The sequence below is a fragment of the Manacus vitellinus genome, unplaced genomic scaffold (genome assembly GCF_001715985.3).
Source record: "Manacus vitellinus isolate BGI_N305 unplaced genomic scaffold, ASM171598v3 scaffold_44_pilon, whole genome shotgun sequence".
NCBI classification, from domain to species: domain Eukaryota; kingdom Metazoa; phylum Chordata; class Aves; order Passeriformes; family Pipridae; genus Manacus; species Manacus vitellinus.
The window spans coordinates 5,616,662-5,638,638 of NW_021940565.1; the positions used below are offsets into that span (position 1 = coordinate 5,616,662).

The 21,977-nt window shown below is 36.6% G+C and overlaps 1 protein-coding gene across 1 annotated transcript in view; it reads right to left on the bottom strand.

Moving 5' to 3' along the window:
• DENND1B (DENN domain containing 1B) overlaps window positions 1–21,977 on the bottom strand; it is a 156,613-nt gene that overhangs the window by 75,080 nt on the left and 59,556 nt on the right. Inside the window, exons 6-10 of the mRNA XM_029962239.1 lie at window positions 14,938–15,057; window positions 7,025–7,094; window positions 5,349–5,429; window positions 2,612–2,671; window positions 785–838 (exon numbers count right to left, since the gene is read on the bottom strand). Of these exons, the coding sequence (XP_029818099.1) occupies window positions 785–838; window positions 2,612–2,671; window positions 5,349–5,429; window positions 7,025–7,094; window positions 14,938–15,057 (385 nt within the window). The remainder of the gene's footprint in view (window positions 1–784; window positions 839–2,611; window positions 2,672–5,348; window positions 5,430–7,024; window positions 7,095–14,937; window positions 15,058–21,977) is intronic.

Here is a 21,977-nt window from a genome sequence, read left to right on the forward strand (position 1 = left end):
TGCCATCTCCTCAGACACCTTCCCACCACTGGGATCTCAGATCTCTCTGCTGCCAGCACCCTCCCGTTCCTCTCCAGCCAAGGTCATTATTTCAAAGTGTATAAATGCACATCTATACATCCATATTTCAATTTCAGATTTAAAGGCAAGAGTGGAAACCAGAAAGCTTCGAAGCTCTTTTATTGGATGCTATCCAGCTGAACAGGTTATAGAGAATGTGCATGAGATGTCACATTTGCAATCTACCCACAGCACCACCAAGAATTTAGCATCTACAGAATACAAATCTTCGTAAAGAAAAGAAAATAAAAACAAAATAAATAAAAAAAAACTCCCAAAACCCTCTGCTCCTGGCTCTTGGTTAGGATCCAAGTGTAAGCAGGTACAGCATGTTTTCAGAAAGCCTGAAACAATGCCTTCCTGCACAAAAAAATGACCGCATATCTTGATAGCTGAATTTGCAGCTTAGCAATAGAGTGTTTAAAGGGTAAGTATTCAAATAACACAAGGTGCAGAAATAGAATATATTTTATATAAATAATCCCAATAAATGCAAAGAAGCCAAGTAATTATGAACAAAGGGTGGATATAGCAGTGGTCAAAAATGCCCCGTTAATGCTTTAAAATGAGTTAATGAATGCAACAGTAACTACTAGCTAAAGGCTGTAATAATAGACATCAATCATCTTCTAAAAACAGTTGGGGGAAAAAAAAAATCTCTTCTTGATAAAAGCAAAAGTTCAGCCCAACCCAGAATGAGGTTAAATAAAAACAGAATACTTACGCTTTCAGGGATTGTTGGCAATCCAGTTAAATCAGGAGTAATGAAATACGAGTGCTAATCAATGGAAAAAAAATAATTGATAATTTATGCACACAGGAAAAAAAAATTCTCTTCTTAAAAACCCAGCATTTAGGATTTCCAACCCCATCTTTGTTTAAGCAAATAGCCATTTTTCCAATAATATTCTTACCACTACTAGACAAAGACTTAAGCAGACCACAACATGAAATGACAAGCTCTGGTTCAACACAGCACACAAACTAAGGGAACAAAATGTTGGGCTGCAGTTTTGAAATAACACTAAAATTAAGCCAGCTTTAAGTGTTGTCACGAGCCTGAGAGTAGCATTGATTAACTTAAGCATTGAATTAAAAATTGGAAAAAAAAAAAAAGTTAAAGGACAGAATGTAAATTTAGAATGGAAAAGAAAAATCATTCACATGAGAAAATTAATCAGAATAGAACAGAAATATTATTACTAGATATACACATTCTCTTCTCTTTCCAAACATCTTTGAATCAAAAATGTGCTAATAGAAATGCTTGAGATTCTGCAACCATTTATGAAATATATTAGCAATTTTATGCATCTTAGTTTGAGGCCATCTAGGATGCAAATATAAAATGGATTAAACTAAAAACAGATGTAATGTAAATTACTCTTATTAATCAAATGCTCTTAATAGTTATCAGACATGGATTTAGCTCAGTAATTTTAAGGCATTTTGAATGTTATTCTAAATCTTGAAGGAGAAAAAAAAACTTAGTGCATACTAAGTAAAGATGATAATTATTAACTATTTGGCTTTTATTTGTTTTTAATAAAATTTTGACATTTTTAATAGACTTTGTTTTCACAGTACATTTTTTAAATTACAATCAACAACACAAAGACATAGTTTGTTTTCAAGTCAAACTTGAAAAAGATAGACCAAAACAAAGATATTAAGATACTAAATGTATCTTGCATTCAAGAAATAAAAAAAAATAATAATACTATTAAGTCTATGTAGGAGACTTATTAAACCAGTTTGATACATTTAATAGAAAATTTTTCCCACAAATTAGGTCATTTGGCAGTAGTTAAAATTTAATGAAAAAAACTGGCTTTAAAACAGCATCCCATAAACATCATACCACTTGCACAATAAATATCACTGCTTATTGTTTTGCATCAACAGAGAAAAAAAGCTGAGATTTTTTTTTCTCCAGTCAAGAACAGGGAAATATTCAGACAGAATGCCTATATTCTTCAGAAGTATAGTGAAAATAGAAAATTATTTCCTATATGTAATAAGGTCACAGAATATTTATCAAAAGATTTCTGAGTAATGAAGTTAATAACTTAGAGAAGTAATTATTTATAATTAACAAAGTAATAATATTTCATTCATTAAACAGAAAAGGAAGCCAGAACCATGAGAAGCAAAGGCCATTACTGCAGTCATTAAGAGTCATAAAGCAGCAAAAATAATGTGTATGGAGTCCTTGCACATCTTTGTGAACTCCCTTAGGAAGACATATGACCTTGGAAGAGATACTAAATTAATAGTTGCTGTCCTGCATAAAGTTTTCTCTAAAAAGGACACTAGAAAATGCAAGTTTTGTTCATCAATTCAAGGATTACGATGCATGCACACATAGCTCTGAAGTTTGATTTAAAGAGAAAAGGCACATTAATATCAGACTGCTCTTTTAGGCTAAAGCAGGAGCAGAATCTCCCAAAGGACAGGTACAAATAAGCCTGAAATCAAGAGATATTCGATAGCAAGTAATTATTTCTTTAATTACAATAGGCTTTAGACAGTCAGTGCCTTTTAAACTCACCGATACAAGACAAGGCTGTTTTTTCAAAACTTGCTCACTTGTAAAAATCATCTCTTGGTTCTTATGCAAGACGAGAGAAAGATTGAACAATTGACTTTTTAGTTTTTCAGCAAAAAAGGCCAAAGCTGGCTCTAATGCTTGTAAAATTCCATGTTTAAAATACTGGCTGAAAATAAGTTTTCTTCTTTTTATTTCTCCCATATTTGAATTCAGACTTAGTTAGCTTTTCTGACAAAACAAAACAAAAAAAAACCCAAACCAAACTAACAAAAAAATCACTTTTGCTAGCCCTCTATGGGTAAAAGAAAAGTGACCTATTTAAATTTAAGCTCAGATTTCATTAGAATAAATGCAGACTCTTTGTTATTCAGCTGCAGACTATTTGTTACTACAACCAACAGGTGAGAGGAGAACTTGATCCCTAACTGGACCAAGGCATTTTGGTGTCCTCTTAACCAAGGATTACTAGAAAACACCATGTATCCAGATAATGGATGTTATTTATGCATAGTAATACACACAGAGTCCTACGTACCACTGGGGGCTGCCATCCAAACCCTGCTGCAATGTACCCTGCTGCACACCTGAGTGAATGAGGGAGGCATCTTCCTAATTCTGTACCATGAAATTTGAACTACACTGATCCTGGCACAAAGAAAAGCCTCTTCATTATGTCATTTCTACAGTTATTTTTCAGACTATGATTTCTTTTTAAGTCTATTATTACTGAAGGTTCCAGTCCAGCTTATTTACAATGTATGAGGACCAAGAAAGAAACATCAATACAAAAGACCAGGCACACAGAGTTAGAATTGAAAGTGGCCATAACCATTTCCCTGCTCCCTGCAGCACTAAGCATTACAAAAACAAAGATGCCTGTAGATCCAACAAGCACCAGGAGTCCAGATAATCTATTCCTTCCTGCTCTGCCCCATCTGAACCCACAATATTTGCTCAACTGTCCCTGGCAAGAGCCTTGAATTTAGACAATAGTTGTTCAGCTAGAAAGATTACAATACTCTTTGATGTAACAAGCTACTAGGAACAAGGCGTAATTGAGAAAAAAAACAATTCCAAAGCCATACAACATTGAAATAAAAACTAACAAGTATCAACTTCACTGCAAGCAATTTGTCGTTCCAATATAGCCAGCTGTATTCACCACCACATTCATTTTGAGGTGGGCAAGTTCTATCCAAGATGAACTGCAACACTGAGAGCAACACTTTGCAAGAAATGCAAGGAAGAAATCTTAAAACTTCTACATGTCCTTCTGAACCACAGGACTTTAGAAGGATATCTTATAAAGCATTTTGGAGTTGCCAAATTATAAGTGGTTTTAATACTGCAATTAATGGCAGAAAAATATTATTTGATATATAGAAGTATTTTTGGCAAAGGTACTAGGAACTGAAACATTACACTGACAACAGAAGAAAAAAAACCTTATCAACGGAAAAAATCCAACTGCAGCCTCAAAACCCAGTATTGTTCTGGTGAAAAACAATAAACAAGACTGGAAGGACTTCCAATTACAGTCGATTAGCACTGTTCGAGGTGGGAAAATATTAGGTCCCTGTAGCCTAGTGAAAAACAAGGGATTTGAAACATGAGAAATTAAAATAAAGGTAGCATTATGTTAAGCAGCAAGGGTCAGAAACTGCTGGAACAAAAGTGGTAGACTCTTCATTTGTCTGTGCCTTCATAAGAGGGTTTTTCTAGAGTCTGCGCTTACTTTAACGGAAGTATTGGCTTCAGTTCTAAAATAAAAGATTTGAAATTAACAAGAAATGATACAAATAAGGTCAAGATAAATAATCTGATGATCTTACAGTGTGTGTGTAAGGGAAGCCTTTACAAAAATCCCTTCTTTCTTCATCCTGAAAACTGTGCTGGTTCAATCAAGAAACAGCTATTTACACACTGCCAAGTGCAGTAACTGTACTGCTCTGAACATGCACAATGCCTTGGAGACAGCAGAGGCTCTGTATGGGCTTTATATTTCACACAAGCTCTACAACTGTATTTAAACATATGCTATTTCTGCTTAAAACTTTAGGAACTGTAACAATGACAGGTTCACTTTTTGATGTTTCTGCAATAACATCATCTTGCCATAGATTCAGTGCCCTGTCTGACATCCCAGAAAGTCAGAGCACAAAAGCAAGGTAGGCCTGGGCACATTCTTTCACCTAGATGTGTTGCAAGCTTCCTATAACAGAGTGCACTTCTACTGTTCTTCCTACAGCATTTTTGCATGATTAAGCAAAACTAGAAGAAGGGGAAGGAGGATGGGAAAGCAGCTAGCTTACACAGACTTTTGTCCAATCCTACAAATCTACCTATTCAGACATAAGAGGCAATAAAACTGAGTTAGTGTCTCCTGATGCACAGCAGGAGAAACCAAAATTGTCTACATGAAACAGCTGGAAGCACAAAGAAGTAGTTCTAGCCCTGTCAGATCCCACTTCAGTTTACTTTCTCATCCATAGAACAAAATTCAAATTTCTGCTTCTTTATGACTCTGACTTTCAGAAAACAATATGAGACAAACTCTACCCTGCACAGAGAAAAAAAAAAAGGAAAAAAAAAAAAGAAAAGGTTGTCCAATCCAGTTAATAATGGGAAGCAACATAAATTTACTCTTTCAAAGGGCTGAGGTTTCTTTTTGTTTCAACTTTACCTACTATTTCATAATCAGTAATCAGAGTAGGAATAAAAAAGAAAAAATACTTACCACACTTAAACTGACTAAAGCATTTGCCTTTGGCACAGGATGGCTATACAATGATTTCAACAAATCATTTGAGTCATTTTCCTGTAGGGAATATTTTTAAAAGGTAGTTAATTATCATATAAAAAATAATTACTATTTACTACACATCAAACTATATGTTACCAAAGAGTATAAATATTTAAGGACAAAACCAATTGTAATTCACAGTGAAGTATTTAAATATTAAGTATAAAATTCAGGCCAGCTTTGTATCTCAAAAAATGATGGTATCTGCAAGTTAAGGCAATCTCTTATGTTTCCCCATATACTCCTTAAATGAATCACATCATTTGCAACTGAAAACTGTGAAAAAATATCTAGTTGGTCCATGCATCCTGGACATCATCTTCCTAAAACTGTTAGCCAGGATATATGTCTATTCAAAGTTTTACTAAATATGCAGCTACATATCTATATTGTACACTCTGAAAATGTTTCATCAGAACACATAAAACAAGATAATTGACAAGACTTTGGGTCTAGCTCTTGGTCAGATGAACAGTGCCTGGGGCCAGGAGGGAGCAACAGCCTCCAACAGCCTCCTCAGCAACAGGTGTGGCACCAGGCACTGTAACAAAATACTTCAGTACTGCTAAAACTTTCTGACCCATCAAAGCAGTTTTCTTAGCATATAAAACAACAAACATAAAACTCTACTACTTAAATTGCTTCAAGTAATAGCTGCAATGCCAGCACTGGTGATCAAGACAACACCCATCCCCTTCTGCAAATAGAACCTTAATAAGAATTTTTTCTATAGCAGTGAAATTGGGGTCCAAACCAAGTTCTCATTACAGTGTTTGTAAGACATATATATTTAACACTTTATTGAAACACACAGCTAACACCAAACTTTCCTACTGCATTTCCTTTTTACATAAAATATCATCATTCTCTATAGTCCATTTACTATAATGCAGAATTATTGCTTATTCTATACTTCATGTATTTTTGAAATGTCAGCTTCTCCAGTCAAGAGCATATGGCTAAATACTGATGCCTTTTTTTTTAATTGTAATCTAGTACACAAATACAGTTAAAGCAGAAACGTATAGCTTTAATGTTCCCAGTAAAGACAGATGCCAGTGGTTCCTTTGCTGTGTAATGCTGGAATACATCTAATTGCTCATGAATATGCAAAGTAAACTATCATGATTCTTCACCAAATGCTGCAAGTAATTTTGTCCTGCTAGCTGAGATGACAGAATTATGAGAGGTAGTTTTTAGTTAATATGAAGGGTGAAATAGTACATCATATTTTATACAGTTCTGAACAAAAAGCGTTTGCAGCTGATAATCAGATAGTTCCAGAGATCTACAGTTTACAATTGATACGTCACAAGTCTCCAGTGATGTGACACTTTGCTCACACTTCACCCAGGACTTGTCTATGCTGAGACTGACACTTTACAAAGGTATATTTTCAGCAGCTTTTTAAGACTAATGGGGGATTCAAGTGACTGTGGCAGCTGTATGTTCAGATTCTTTGAATTTCGGTAAGATGAATACACTTGCTACTAAATCCTACTAAAATTTTACACTTTTAAAAAGTATAGAATCCCTTTTCAGCATTTCAAATGGTGACTACTATTTCAAGGAAAATATTTTCCACAAAGAAATAGAATATCTAAAATTACCTGTTCTTTAGCCAAATAATCTGCCAGGGTATTTAGGAGTTTGTAGTATACCTCAAACCATGGTAAGTAACTAAAAGAGGAGGAAAAAAGGGGTTGAATAAAATATCAATGTATTTTTCCAGAGCTTATAAAATACTATGATGATTGATCTGACTTGTTCATTTTTATAATATTTTTACATATAAATGAAAAGCATATAAAACTTTCCCCACACATTTAATGGTATGTCACTGATAGACAGATATGCTGGGCACCTCTATGAAGTTCCATTAGGCATAGATTAGCTCATAATACTTAGACTTATTATTTTAAAGGCACCAAAAAACCCATTTCAAACACTGTCCAATCTCCTTCCCACTATCTTTAATTGTTACAGCTTTCAGTAGTTATTTGTAATTTTGAAATTCTACATCCTCCTATACCCAGTGTCCTGCCAGAACTGCTGCTTCCCAAAAGAATCAAAAACGACTTTACCTGGGCAGACCAGGTACCCCATATTTGACAAGTGGTGCAACGCAACACAGTAGTATAGACGTTGTATTATAGGTAAGAATTTTGGTCTCCCTATAAAGCCATTTTTATAGATAGAATTAACTTTCAAAAATAAAAACATTCACCAATATTGTAAACACGAAGTACATTAATACACGAATACTTAAGAGAATTTTAACACTAATCTGCAGCCCGTATGAGTGCAATACTCTGAGTTAAACAGAATGCAAGATAAATAAGACAAAACTGAAGAGCACAAGGAAAGAAATTCAAACATAATGGAATAAATTCCATTTTTTGTCACCTATTTACAGAAGAGTTACCTTTAACAGTGACATCATCAGTGACCACATGCTACAGAACTTTCCATCGCCCTTATTTAAGCTAATAAATCTGATAAACTAAATAGTACCAGTATAAATTACACCCCATTTACAAATTACACATCTTCTCACGTCTGTTAGACATCTCTGTTTGAGATTAGAAGGGGGAGCTGGAAATGAAATAAAGCCTGAAATGCTTTATTTATTTATATGCAATACTACAGACTTTGTTATTCAGAGCAGTGTAAATCTACAGACGTGAATTTCTTAAAGGCTTTAGGGCACGTTGTGGACAGACCTTAAAATTTCAAATTTATATATTTCAGGAAACGTGCTAACTGCCACTGAAAAAGCCCACCATGCAGAACCTAAATGTTTTCCCTGATAGGAAAAGGAAAGCTGCTAGGGGAAAGCCCAGCTGGTAGAGAAGCGAGGGTTTTGTGCAGTGACTCCAGTGAAGGGTTATGTTTTCTTTTTAACACCTCTGTTCTCAGTACTTAGCTGGCAAAGCTGTAGAAATAGATCCCAGTTCTCAGGGAAAAAAAAAAAAAAAAAAAAAACCAGCAGAAATCTGAACACAGCTATGCATTGTCTAGCAATCTTACTTTTTGCTATCCTTATAAATGCTTAACTGCTGGTTCTCAAAAAAAAAACAAAACATACCAAAAAAACCCCAACCAACCAACCAAACAACCCCAAACCAAAAAAAAAAAAACAACGAACCACCAAACCACAAAAACCCATCATGAATTTACTCTTGCCAAACCAAAGAGACACAGTGGCAATGATTTAATGATTTCCTCTAAAGCCACTCTATTAATGTCTTTATCACGCTTTACCATACCCTGTGCTGGCTATTAATCAAAACTACATCAACCTCTTAATGCTCACAGACACCTTTAATGCTTGGTATTGTTGACAGTGGTTAAGGTGTGACCTTATTGCATTTGCTATTCAATATATTCTTATATAATCATAAAAATTTACTTCAGTGCACCTGTGTAAGGTCACTCACTGCTTACAGGCATGAATGCTGCACGCCCTTGTAAAACACCCATCATAATAGCACCTAAAACATCTGATCTTTGAGCTTTCTTTCACCTAAGACTCCTGTTCTATTATCTCCTGAAATCATGTTAACCTGGTTTTACACATCATTGAACCACAGCCTAGATGGGCAAACAGAATTGTTCACCACAGCGTTCAGAGTACCTGCAAATGTCAGAGCTACTGAACAGCTTTACAGCCTCAAATTGCAGCAGGGACTGTAACATTGTCCTAGTGTTTTGTCCAAGTCAAGGCACAAGGTAGGTATAAATTGCAAAGTATTTTTATAACACTGGACACACAAACAGGTGAGACTACCTAAAGGCTTTCCAGTCTGTTGCTATCACCTCTGTGTTAGCAGTATACATGACCCCAGTATATTTTGCTGTCGAATACTCCAAAATATCATCTGATCATCTATTTTTCATAATGAACATTTATGAACAGCATTCTACAAAAATAAATGCTCCTACTTCAATAAAATATTACCATACTTCTTTCCTGTATGTATGAGCTCAACTCCTCTCTTACTGAGAAAAGAAAAATTAAATACAATTTTTAAGTCTGTGCAAAAAAGGTCAAATTCATTATTTGAAATTAATGAACCCTAGCAAAAAGCCACGGGAGAATTTTTCTTTCGTACAGTGAGGTATGCTGACCAGAGCACTTGAACAAGAATTTATTCCCTTAGCAAAATCAGGCTCATGATACACTTCCATGTCTTTGTGTAACGAAAGTACAAAGAAAAACATTGTAAAAACACACTACTTCAACATAGTTTATAAAATAAAGTCAGTTTCCTTTGAGCTGAAAGGTTGGAAAAAGAATTGCTTTAAGCCTTATAATCACAGACATGAGGTTAATATAAATTCTACGTGCCTCTTAAACCTGAAAAGTTAAGGAAATCAAAACAAGTACTCCATTACATTATATGGCATGAAACCAAAGGCCACCAGAACCTGTCCTATGCTTGTTTTCCACATAATCTTCAGTTCTTCAATAGAACAGTTTCATTGCAAAACTTTTTGTCAATATTTTTAATTATAATGTTCTTACTGCAACAAAATATTACAAAGACCTATTGGAAGCAAAAAAAGTTCACTTTATATGTTTCTTTTATATATTTGCTAAATATAATTAATTCAATATAATAAAGAATTGTTATATTTGTCATTTTCATAAACAATAAAGAATGCATTTGTGTGTGTGTGTGCATATAGAATGCATCTCTGCATTCAAAAGTAAACACAGCTGTGTTCATAATAAAGACAACTCTCAGGTGGTATTTTAGATTCTCAGTTCAAAGACCAAGTATAAGCTCTTCACATTTTGCAGCATCCTCAAGGCTGTCAGCCAACACTTTTGTCCACATATCATAGGCCCATTTTGGAAGGCACATTTGTTAATAATCCTAATTGTCCATTTGGACTACTCTAGTAAACAGATTTATTCATAGATAAACATTGCCATGATTATTAAAGCCCATGTTTTACATCTTTATCCCGTACATCATATTGGATAAAGCACTGTACATCAAATCAGAGAATCCGGTAAGTTTGAAAAGACCTTCAAGATCATTAAGTCCAACCCTTAACTCAGCACTGCCAAATCTACCACTAAACCGTGTCCCTAAGCACCACATCTACACATCTTTAAAATACCTCCAGGGACAGTGATTCCACCACCTCCTTGGACAGCCTGTTCCAGTACTTGGCAATCCTTTCCTTGAAGAAATTTTTCCCTGATATCCAATTTAAACCTCTGCTGGTGCAACCTGAGGCCATTTCCTCTTGTCACTGGTTGCCCGGGAGAAGAGACTGAACCCCACCTGGCTACAACCTCCTTTCAGGGAGTAATAGAGAGCGACACGGTCTCCCCTGAGCCTCCTTTTCTCCAGGCTAAACACCCCCAGCTCCCTCAGCCACTATTTATATGACTTGTGTGGTCCAGACCCTTCACCAGCTCCGTTGCCCTTCTCTGGACTCGCTCCAGCACCTCAATGTGTTTCCTGAATTGAGAACTGGACACAGGATTTGAGACACCCCTCACCAGTGCCCAGTACAGAGGGACAATCACTGCCCTGGTGCTGCTGCTCACACTATTTCTGATCCAGGCCAGAATGCCATTGGTCTTTGTGACCACCTGGGCACACACTGGCTCATGTTCAGCTGCACCAGCACCTCCAGGTCCTTTTCTGCAGCTTTCCAGACACTCTTCCCCCAACCTGCAGCACTGCTTGGGGCTGTTGGGACCCATGTGCAGAAAGCTGGCACTCGGCCTTGTTGCCTTTTATGGCACTTTTGTGTGTGATAGCTAAAAACAAGAAGCATTACAGGTAAAAGAATCTTCTTAGCTTGTCCTGTTAGCAAATCTTGCAAAATTATTTAATCTTTGTTTTGCACAGAAGAACTAGTCTATGTACAGAAAAGTCATCCAGTACTCAAGTGTCCATCACCATTTATTATGTTCGGTAACAACTTTTTCTCAAGTCAGTACAGAAATGCATTGTGTGAAGGACATAGTTTTGAAGTGGCTGAATTTAACAGAGACCTGCAATATATTATTCCTAACTCGAAACTGTCACACTAATATGTACCTTAACAACAGATAAAAATCAAAATTAAAGTCCATTACTAGAAAGACCTTACCACCACATTTGTATTCATAAAATTATGTATGAGGAGTGCATTTTATAATTAATTAGCTGTTTTATGAAAATGTCAAAAGGTTATCGATGAAGCCCCTTCACAATAGATAAAGCAGAGAAAAAACAGGGCTTTAATGTTTAATTTTAATGTATGTAGAAACCTAAACTTCAAATAAAAATAATTTTATTTCTTAAGCTATGAAATCATTATTAGTTTCCTATTTATTTTTCTTTAATTGTACACATTGTCTTTGCATTCCTCATGTTATAATCAACAGCTGTTTGAGAAACAAACATACAAGACAAACATAGGGCAACCTCCAACAACATACAAAAATTTTTCTAAATATTTCTTCCATAATAAAGAGAAACATCAAAACATACACAGTATTGTTTTAATAGATATATATTCCCTGACTGAGAATTCAGGGGTCTTTATTTAAAAGTACAGCCACTGTCTGCCACAAAAGCAAGAGACCAAGATATTTCATGGTTAATTAAAAACGTACTTAACATTTTCTTTCAATCCAAATGAGCCACAAGGCAGGAGTTCAGACTTTTATTCAAAGTCACACATAACCCTTGTTGCCATAAGTAGACTTCCACCTCACTGGTGCTTCTGCTATAGCTCTGATAAAACTTTTACATTCATGAGTCAAAGGTTAAACAAAGGAGAGGAAATGTTTTCTGTCAAATAGTCAGGTAACCACTAACAGTCCTGAACTATCAGCAGGAATCTAACTTCTAGTAATCAAATAAAACTAAGGAAACTGCCTTTCCGTAGCTAAATGTCTAATGTCTAGGGGCTGCTTTTCTGTCTGGAAAATTGACACAAAATGTGTAAAATTGAAACATTCTGCTTCTAAGGGATTTGCCTAAAGGAAGAGTGAAAAAGTTTCAAGCGTGGTCTGAACTGAAGAACTACAAAGCCTGATCACATAAACCTGTCTTCCTTATTAGAGCATTTCATTTAGAAACGTAGGTGACAATTTTATAGTCATAAAATTAATGAAATCTAGGACTAAGCATTTTAATGATGCATTTTGTGTTCCTCGGCATACCTAAGGTCAACCTCAGAGTCCATCAACAGTTTCAGGATTTTTAACAAATTATTTGTACTTTGCACTAAAACCGTTCAAGTAATACAAAAACAATTTCATGTAAACCCTGAAAGTATTATTCCTACTGCAAGCAGCAGTGGTACTTAGAAACAACAGCCAGAAGAACTGAGGCTCCCATTATTCAAAAGTGAACACTGAAGTTTCTATTGTGCCACTTCAAACCTCAACTAACAAAACCATTTCCTAAAAATAGAAAAAATAAAACTAGGAGAAAAGATCCAGTACAGGATATGAGCACAACAAGGTATTTTACAATATGCCTATTGTGACATATGCCTATTGTGACATATGCCTATTGCTGTCTTACAGGGCTGCATTAGTTCAACAGTTTGTGGAGAGGGAGGAGGCGATACAGCAGGATCCACACTGAGAGCTTCAAAAAGCAGCCATGCAGTTTAAAAAAAAAAAAATTAAAATAAAACTTGCAAAGGAATCGCACAACTTTTCTGGATAATAATCCAAGATTTATTTTCTCACCTTACTATGGTTTAGCACTTACTGGTACTTTGAATTTGGCAACTGCAGGAAAGCTCTGCATGTTCATTTTTGACAATGCCTGAGAAAGCTACCTGGGAGGATTTTTTCTTCACTTGATAAACATACAGAGAACTTGAACAATACATTCTGATTGGGAGAAGATTCTGTTTACACAATTCATATACATGTATATACAGAACACAAAAAAAGTCCCGTAAAACTTATACAAGAATTTTCTATGTACAAGTATATTTTCTGTTTCAAACTATCCAGTTTAAAGCAGGATCATGTGGCTGCAAATTCAGGGATAATTTCCTTTAGCTAGTGTTTCAGATAAAAAATTAATTACAGAGAGAAGTCTCATAAACCACATGACCTTAATCTTAGACACCGCTTTAAACTGCTGATGGACAAGCAGCCTTTTCTTCAGCTTTCAGTTAAGAATGCCACTCAGTAGTTCAAATCCTCTGTCTTTAGTAGCTTAATACATGGTTTGGTACCATCGACAAAAGACACGCACAACAGAAAAGTTGTGTCCTGTTACCCACTCACCAGCCTATCTAAATCTCTACGGTATCTCCTTCTCATCACTTTGACTGGCTTGTTTCTGCTCTTCTTTTCAGAGATTCTTGCTTATATTTCAGTTATTTATGATGACTTCATTTAGTTAACTTTTTTGTATTGGACTATCTCTAGATGTCTTTGTAAAAGCCTCGGTCGGCAATCTTAATATATTCCTCTTGTTTGAGGCAATATACATGGATGTGCATATGGAGATGGTAATTCAACATGGCATTTATGTACACCTGCCCTTGTGTGTTTAAAAGTCTATGACTATTGTGCAAATACCTGCAATGAAAAAGTAGTTTGAATTGCTCATACATCAGTCATCATGTGTATATAAACACAGCAAATATCATTTTATGTTATTTTGATATATAGACAAAAGCCACAGTGAACATGCACACACACTCTTTATATATAAAGACAGCATTCATTTGTTAATTTATTTTTTTTCCTTTGGTTAATTTAAGATCAATAATCATGTGCAAGGTGAAAACAGATAAAATGCCAAAAGAAATCTGCTTAGTGAGTCCTCTTTCATTTCATCACTTCTAATGGATCTTGGATTCAGAGCGAAAACCAGACTGGATACCAGAACATATCAGATGGAAACTGATGCATTCTTTCTGTCTGAGCTAAACACAGCACACACTCTCACACACACACACAGAGAAGACAAACAGACTCCCCAGCTAGAAGTACAGTGGTCTGAAGCTAGTGCTGTTATGCATTCAGCTGTGCATTGTAAATTTGAAATTGTCACAATATAAGCAATAAAGGCAATGCTTTGGTTATGGTTCAGTGAAAAATTACAGCTTGCCACTTTTCATTTTCCTAGCTATTTCTACCAAGTAACAGGACCATTGACTAATCTTTAGCTAATGTATGTCTACAGGGAAATGTTAAAAGAAATACCCAGGTTTACACCAGCTGAGAATTTACACCCTTTGCTCTGCAGTAGTCCATACTGTATTTAGATGTGCACACTTGAGTGCATGTAACTGATTAAACATTGTTACTACAGCATTAGAAGCCAGACCGACAATGTTAGGAGTACAGCAAAAAAATTTGTTTCTAGCTTGATGAAGGAAGAAAAGATTAACTCAGAGTATCACTGTTGTAGAAAAATGATACCCTGATAGAGAAGTAAAACACATTAGCAGAGAATTTGCAAAAGCTAATTTTGTTCTTGTATTTTTTTTATATTGACTCCTTGACTTAATTTTTCTTATACCAACTTACCTTAAAATACAGAGGCAGACCTTGCCTCCTGACGTCAAACGGCAAAATCCAAACCTTTGCTTACTTTCAATGTCGGTGAGCACAAAGGTGAAATGTTGTCCTACTTGGTTTTGGGACACCCTGGAAAACCAGATACAGAGCATAAAACCACTAAATCACACAAAACACAAGCATTTAAGTCACTGGTCTCAAGTATTTCCATGCTCAAACCTCGCTACTCTTCTCTCCCTTCCCACCATCCAGGCTGTCTCTTGCACCCCACTCCTTCCCTTCGGCACAGAAGAGCCCAGTCCTTACTTCACTCGTGCCCCCAGTTGCTGCCCTAGCTCCGTGCTCCTGCTGATGTGCTCTACTGCATCTGGCCCCTACTCTGAAAGTACAGGGCATTTCATAAGGTTTGTTCTTAAGCACAGAATAAACTTAAGCCAGAGCCAGTACAAGCTTGCCACAGTTTATTGGCTTTGAGCACACCTCAGCTGTGGAGAACAGCAACCCAAACAAAGTTTTAAAATTCTACAAATAATTTATTACATGTCATAACATGGGTCTGGCTTACAGCAGCTATTATAAAACTAGTTTGTTTTTTTTCAGTCCCTTTTGACTAATCTTCACTGGTTAAGCCTGTAGCCTCCCTATGCATCTTCCACAGATTTTCCTCCTTTTTTTTTGCTCTACACATTGCCCAGAAAAGAATTTGTGCTGAGTTTATCTTCCAGTGCAAATTTTTTTGGTTCTGGAAATGTAAAAGCTAGAACATAATCAAGAACTAACAGCACAAGATTTAAAAAAAATAAGTAACAATATCTTCAAGACTGTATCAAAATACACACCCACTTGAGACAGAGCAAGTTTACACCAAATTTACCTCCTCTTATCCCCAAGCTCTGTGCAGCCAGCACTCCCTCAGCAGTGCAGGCTAAAATGCACTTGTACTGAGTTTCTACCACCCCTCCCATGCCACCTCTGACTGCACAGATCTTAGTTCCAACCTCCAGTCCTGATCCCCCACTTTCTGCTTGACAGTATGAGCCTTTTCTCAATTTCCTTTTAACAAATGGCATCTTCACTGTCATGATGTTTCTAATTCTCCTTTAGGCTCTCAAGCAGGACGTTTTTCTCTTGTGCAGTTTGTCAGCTTCAGACAGAATATAACTGAGACCGTGGGATGGACCCGCTCTCAGCGTGACCAAACTTCAGTGATCTTCACAGAAATTGCAAAATGCATTTGATGTAAGCATTTTAGAAGACAAACAAACTGTATCTGAAATTTACTCACAGAAATACATATTTCACTTTTCCAAAATCTCCCAAACAAAATCAGTCCTAGGTAGACTTGGCATTCTCAGCCAAAAGAGGTGATGTGTGGCATAGAATGGTTTTGTCCAGAAGAGACTACTAAAGATTTCATTAAAACCAAATGAAAACAAAGTTAAGATGGGGAGTGCGTGGAGATTTGAAAGCATAAAATGCAACAGTTCAGCCTGTAATTCTATTGTCTGCTGTTCTTTTCCTATTCTTACATGATCTTCTACAGCAAAATACCTAAGCACCTGCTAGTTAAGTGTTATGATCAACATGTGTCATTTGTGGGTCAATCATAGATGACCGAGCTGAAAACGAATTCCCAGAGAAGCTGAAAACCATCACAAACCTCAGTCTATCAGTCCAAGACCACAAAATATTTTTTTAATTTATCCCTTGTAATACGGGTTGGGGTTTTTTTGTTGTGGTTTTGGTTGGTTTTTTGCTGGTTTGCTTGTTTTGTGTTTTTTTAAAACTCCACCGAAATAAAATATAGAAAATTTTCCCCTGGGGAAAAAGAAAGTGGATGATCAAAGGGCAAGAGAAGTTACATAGGACACAGGCACATTATATTGCTTAACATACGTATGACAAAAGCTTAAAGATTAGTTAAGTGGTACCACTACCCAGATTGCAGTCTCCCATTCTTTTCAGTTTAGTTTAGTCCCTCATGAACATACAGCGACAGGGCTGAAACAAAAGCCTGTGCATACAACACTACAAGATACATTAAGTACAATATAACCACTGGAAACCCATGACAATGGATGGACTTTTTTTAGTTAGGTAATTAAACTCAAATAATTAGAACAAACACTTTCCTCAGCTCTCTTCAACGGACTGGAACAACCCTAGTGTGCTCTTTAAATGGTAAATGCGCAGTGGCTTTCGCTCAGCCCTTCCTTGCTCAGGTTCTGTGTCATGCTGCCTGTACACTGCGCCTGGTACCACGGAGAGCCATCAATAATAGGGCATTATTACTCCCCTGCCAACCAAGCAATTTTCTATTTCACATCTCTGCATTTTCCTCTTTATTCCTGAGAGCAGACTGCCATGAAACCTGCAGCGTGGTTTCAGTGCCCCTGCGTGCACTGTGGCCAGGGGCTCACACAGTAACTCAGCAGTAGCTGCTCAGTCAGTAGCACTGGCAATGCAGTGCAGTGACCTCGGCTGCCTCCTGCTCCCACTCTTTTGTTCTGCTGTATCCCACTGTTAGGCCTGGAGCTCCCAGCAGCCCTGACTGGCTTCTCCTTACACCATAGAACACCCGGCATGGTTAGGATGGGGTCTCTGTGCACCATCATCTTAACCTAAAGAGATCACTCATAACTCATAACCAGCATGCCATCTATGCAGGCATTGTTTTTGATGTACTGTGTACATGTATGTTAGACAAATGACTACACCATTACTTCTTGAACTCAATTCCTTAGCCCCAAAAACTGACATCAATTAGGATCTCCTGCTTCCAGCTGTTTGCAGCCTCCCTTCCCAAAACCTGAAGATGATATGGGAAAATAACCAGTATTGCAATTAAAGCATAACAAAACGCCACTACACACAGCCACCTTAAAATTGAGATTTAAATTCTGGTATTTTCTATTAAAAATAGCCCAGTCAAGTTATGAGTTCAGTGAGAATCAATTCTAATGCCATCTCACCACCTCCAAATCAATATCTTTGCTTTTTTAAGAGAGTCAGCTCCATGTTTTGACAGTCAGTGTAAAAGTTGCCCGGCTTGAAAACTGCTTCCCACACAGTTTAGAAAGAGATGTAAGCAGCAAGTTTTAGATTTTTAATATGAGAAAAACTCCAAGACTAAAACTGAATATCCACAAGAACCCAAAAGTTTGCATTTGGTCCCATTTGCTTCAAAAGAACAGCTAACAGAAGCCAGTGACCATCCATCTGGACGACATTCTCTGATCAGAGTTTAAAATACTGAATTAATTCTAGGTTTCTAATTTGAGAGCTCCACTTAAGATGTGGGGGCAGCAAGGAGGCCTGTTTTTCCACTCCTCTTCAGCAGAATTAAAACTAACTATATGCAAGCCTTACAGAGAAAAACAAATGTCAATTGGGGATTTCTGTCTATCAATAGACAACCACAATGCATAAACCAGACACACAAAACATTCCAGAAGCACTAGCACTACAGTTTTAACATATATATAGCATGTTCCATCACGCAGACAAATGTTGGGCCAAGTGACTTGGTGCCTCTCTGTTGCACCATGGCACATTCAGTTGTTCAGAAATCAAATCTCACCTCCAGAGGCAGGCAGCAGCTCCTGGTACTGCTACTGTACCACAACACTGATGCCTCTCAAGTTTTTCTTCACATGAAAATCAGCACAGCTAAAATGCAATTATTACGTACCAGAATTCCCTGAATAAAATGTTATCTAGACTTTTTACTGGATCACAGGATCAACTAGCCAAGCTTCAAAACCTTCCTGCAGAACATTGGTCTAGTTGGAGATTTGAAGAGAGCATGAATTGCTCACTTGCAAGGGGAGAGCAGGCACAAACTGCTCCCAAGCATCACCGACCTTCTCCTCACTCATTCCTCTGCCTTGCTTTTGACTCACTTTCAACTCTTGCCCTGCATGCTTACTTTTAATCTTAGTTCAGCAATAATAAATCACTAGAAGAATGTGTGTAAATACTTATTAAGCCTGCAGACTACAATGAGCTCTTTCAAGGTTATTACAGTTCACTATAGAAATAAAAATAGGTTTTAAAATTTTTTAAGAATGTACCTACACAATGCAGAAAAGGCTCCTTGGTACCCATGGAATAGGTAAAGAGTCATTTTAAAGTTTTTTGTTTACATTACAGCCATCACTCAGGTCTCATTTTTAAGAGAGCCTTAAGAGAGCTGATTAAGGCAGGAATTGAAACTCTCCTTCAAACAAAAAACAGCATATCTAATCATTAAATGTATTCCTTATTCTCAACAAAAATTGCTCCTCTTCCAAATTAATTAGTTTAGGATAGAGTAGATGTTTGAAATTATTTTTTCTTTGAATTTTAGGAATTTTTAAAGAGTTCCAAAAAATTAAAGACCTTATGCATGGGAATACAGATTTTTGGTTTCAAAAATAAGTCATAAAGTTACTCGTATCATTAATTATAAAATGGCACGTACATGTATTTGACAAGTGTAACTGAAGTACATAGTTCAGATTGGAGTTTTAGCAGCTGCTACCTAAACCTGAGAATTTCACAGGTATTTCAACTCCCAAGCTAAATGGTGAAAAGCAAATTCACCCTAATTTTCCCCAAATCAAAGAACATATTAGAAACTGTTTCAAGTAGGAATTTGAAAAACAGATGTTAAGGTAGTGGTACAAGCTGATGGAGAGACTAGAGAGATAGACAGTAACTCAGGGTTGGGCAGTCTTCTTCAACTAATCGCTATATTCAAATCTAAGCTTCAGGGATTATTTTCTCCATTTCCAGACCCCCTCCAACAACTCCAAAGGTTCCCTGTGTGGAGGGCTGCTCTGTTCCAACTGAGTTATCCCATTTGAGCTCTGCTTCCCAGAAGCCCCAACCCCTTACAATTCAGAAAAAAAAAGGAACAGGAAGAAAACTGCAGAAGATACAGAAATGGACAAAGCCACCATCAACTAAGACATTTCCCATGAATAGAAAGCATATTTATCTTCTAAATAGGGTTATGTTTTCAGAACAACAAATGCTGGAAGCATTAAAAGAAACCACAGTTACTTAGCAAAGTCTCTCACTGGGAGTATTTAAGTTGCAACAGAAGTCTTCTCTGTTTAGGGGCCCTGATCATCATACCTGGCCAAGGGTCTATGGGAGCACACTGTGGCTCCCTTGGCACTCCCAGGTTTCCTCTCAGACAGGTCCACTTCTGCACACACATGGAAACTCCACAGTGCACACTGCAGCCTGTCCCTACCAACATTTCTCTCTCACGCATATGTTCAATATTATGCACACACTGACCATAATACAGTGAGACAAAAAGATACAAAGAAATCAGTTGTATAGAACTGCTGCCGCATGTTTGAGTTTGTAACCCATCTTGCAAACTGACTGCAATGACTGAAGTGTAAAAGAAATGCTAGTTTATTTATCTTCACCTGTCCAGCTTGAAATACTTTCTTGATTATTTACTTTTCATTCTCAACTATTTACTCTGAAGGCAAAATTTTCGTGTAAGATATAACTGCCTTTCACGAGATCTGCAAATCCAATGATCTCTACAGCCATTGTTTTGCACTTGTCTCGTTTCTGCACAGACTTTCACCAGAAATAACAGAAACAGCATTAGCCAAGAACAGGAGAGTGACCAGTGATGTCACTCCTGCTATTATTACTCATCGACCCTAACAGATTAGGAGTTAAATAATATTCACATTAATTCCCATACTTGAGTGATATTCTGCTGCTAAAGAGAAATCCTCTACTGTAGCAGCAACATCCCTGCTTATGCTCCAAAATCTAATGCTTCCCTGTGATTGGGTGAGTATCGTAGGAAGAGTTAATGAGATATGTATCACTGTCTCCATGCTGATCCTACAGGCAGTTCCCAGAGTGTCTTATCTAAAGATATATATGGGTTACACATTCAGCAGGAGAAATTCATCCTGAAAAGGAAAAGACTGAGGAATGAAAGAAGTGAGGGGAGGTACCTATGGCAGAGAGAAATGGGGGAGATTCGAAGCACAGATAAAAACGAGGGGTCAAGCAGTGACGTAGCACAACTTCGGACTGAATCTGAAATGGTTCCAAAAGGAACAAGAGGAGAAGTCACTTGTTCATTAGTCATCATCCAGCTAAATAACTGAGAGATGGATGCAGAGATCAAGGTGTATGACTCTGCAAAGTTACACCTGAATTTTGGGTTGAGAGTGAAAATAAAGAAGACTATTGGAGAAAGAAAAGGGAAGAAAAACATGCAGAATTTACATAAAGGACTCAAAGAACAAGAGAGAGGACAAAGTGTTTTTCTCTGATGCATTAATATTACTTTAGCAAACACTAAAAGGAAATTAAAATCTCTATGTCCTCAAATGTTAAATCTTCATAGTCCATATAAAAAAACCAAAGGAATTGTGTACCAAAGGGAACTTATTCGTAAATATATATAAGGAAACTGTCAGAATGTTATACAAGTGCATCATTTACTAAACATAAAATAATTTATTCTCAGAAAAAGAAATAGGTTCTTGGAGCAAATGCTCAAGAACTTCTATGATGTAATTCATTTCTTAATCTCTTCAGAAATAAAATGTAAGCCATAACCAGCAGTAATGACAATATGTGCTTGCTTTCAATAAAAAATTATACATAAAACTCAAAGTTTAAGTCATCGTCAAAGAATTTTTTAACACCATTGTGCCTCTATTGGCTTGACTTTAAGCTTAAATTTAATGGGAGTTACCTCTAGATTTTTAATCACCATTCACAGGATGTATTTTTAATAATAAGAACAAGTAGTGTACATTTATTTATAACATATGCATAAAAGATAAAGTACATCTGGTGAGAGGATGCAAGCAGCATCAAATAGTGAGAACTAAACCTGGATCTCTGCCTATGATCACTGTAGTACAGTGAATAAAAGAAAATCAAATATACATTCTCATTTTATTCATTTTTCAGTTCATCTGGTAACTAATATAGGTGAGCTGAAAGAAATCAGGTGATGATGATTTTACCACTGTGCTTTAATAGTGCTTTAACTTTCCTATTTCCATAAT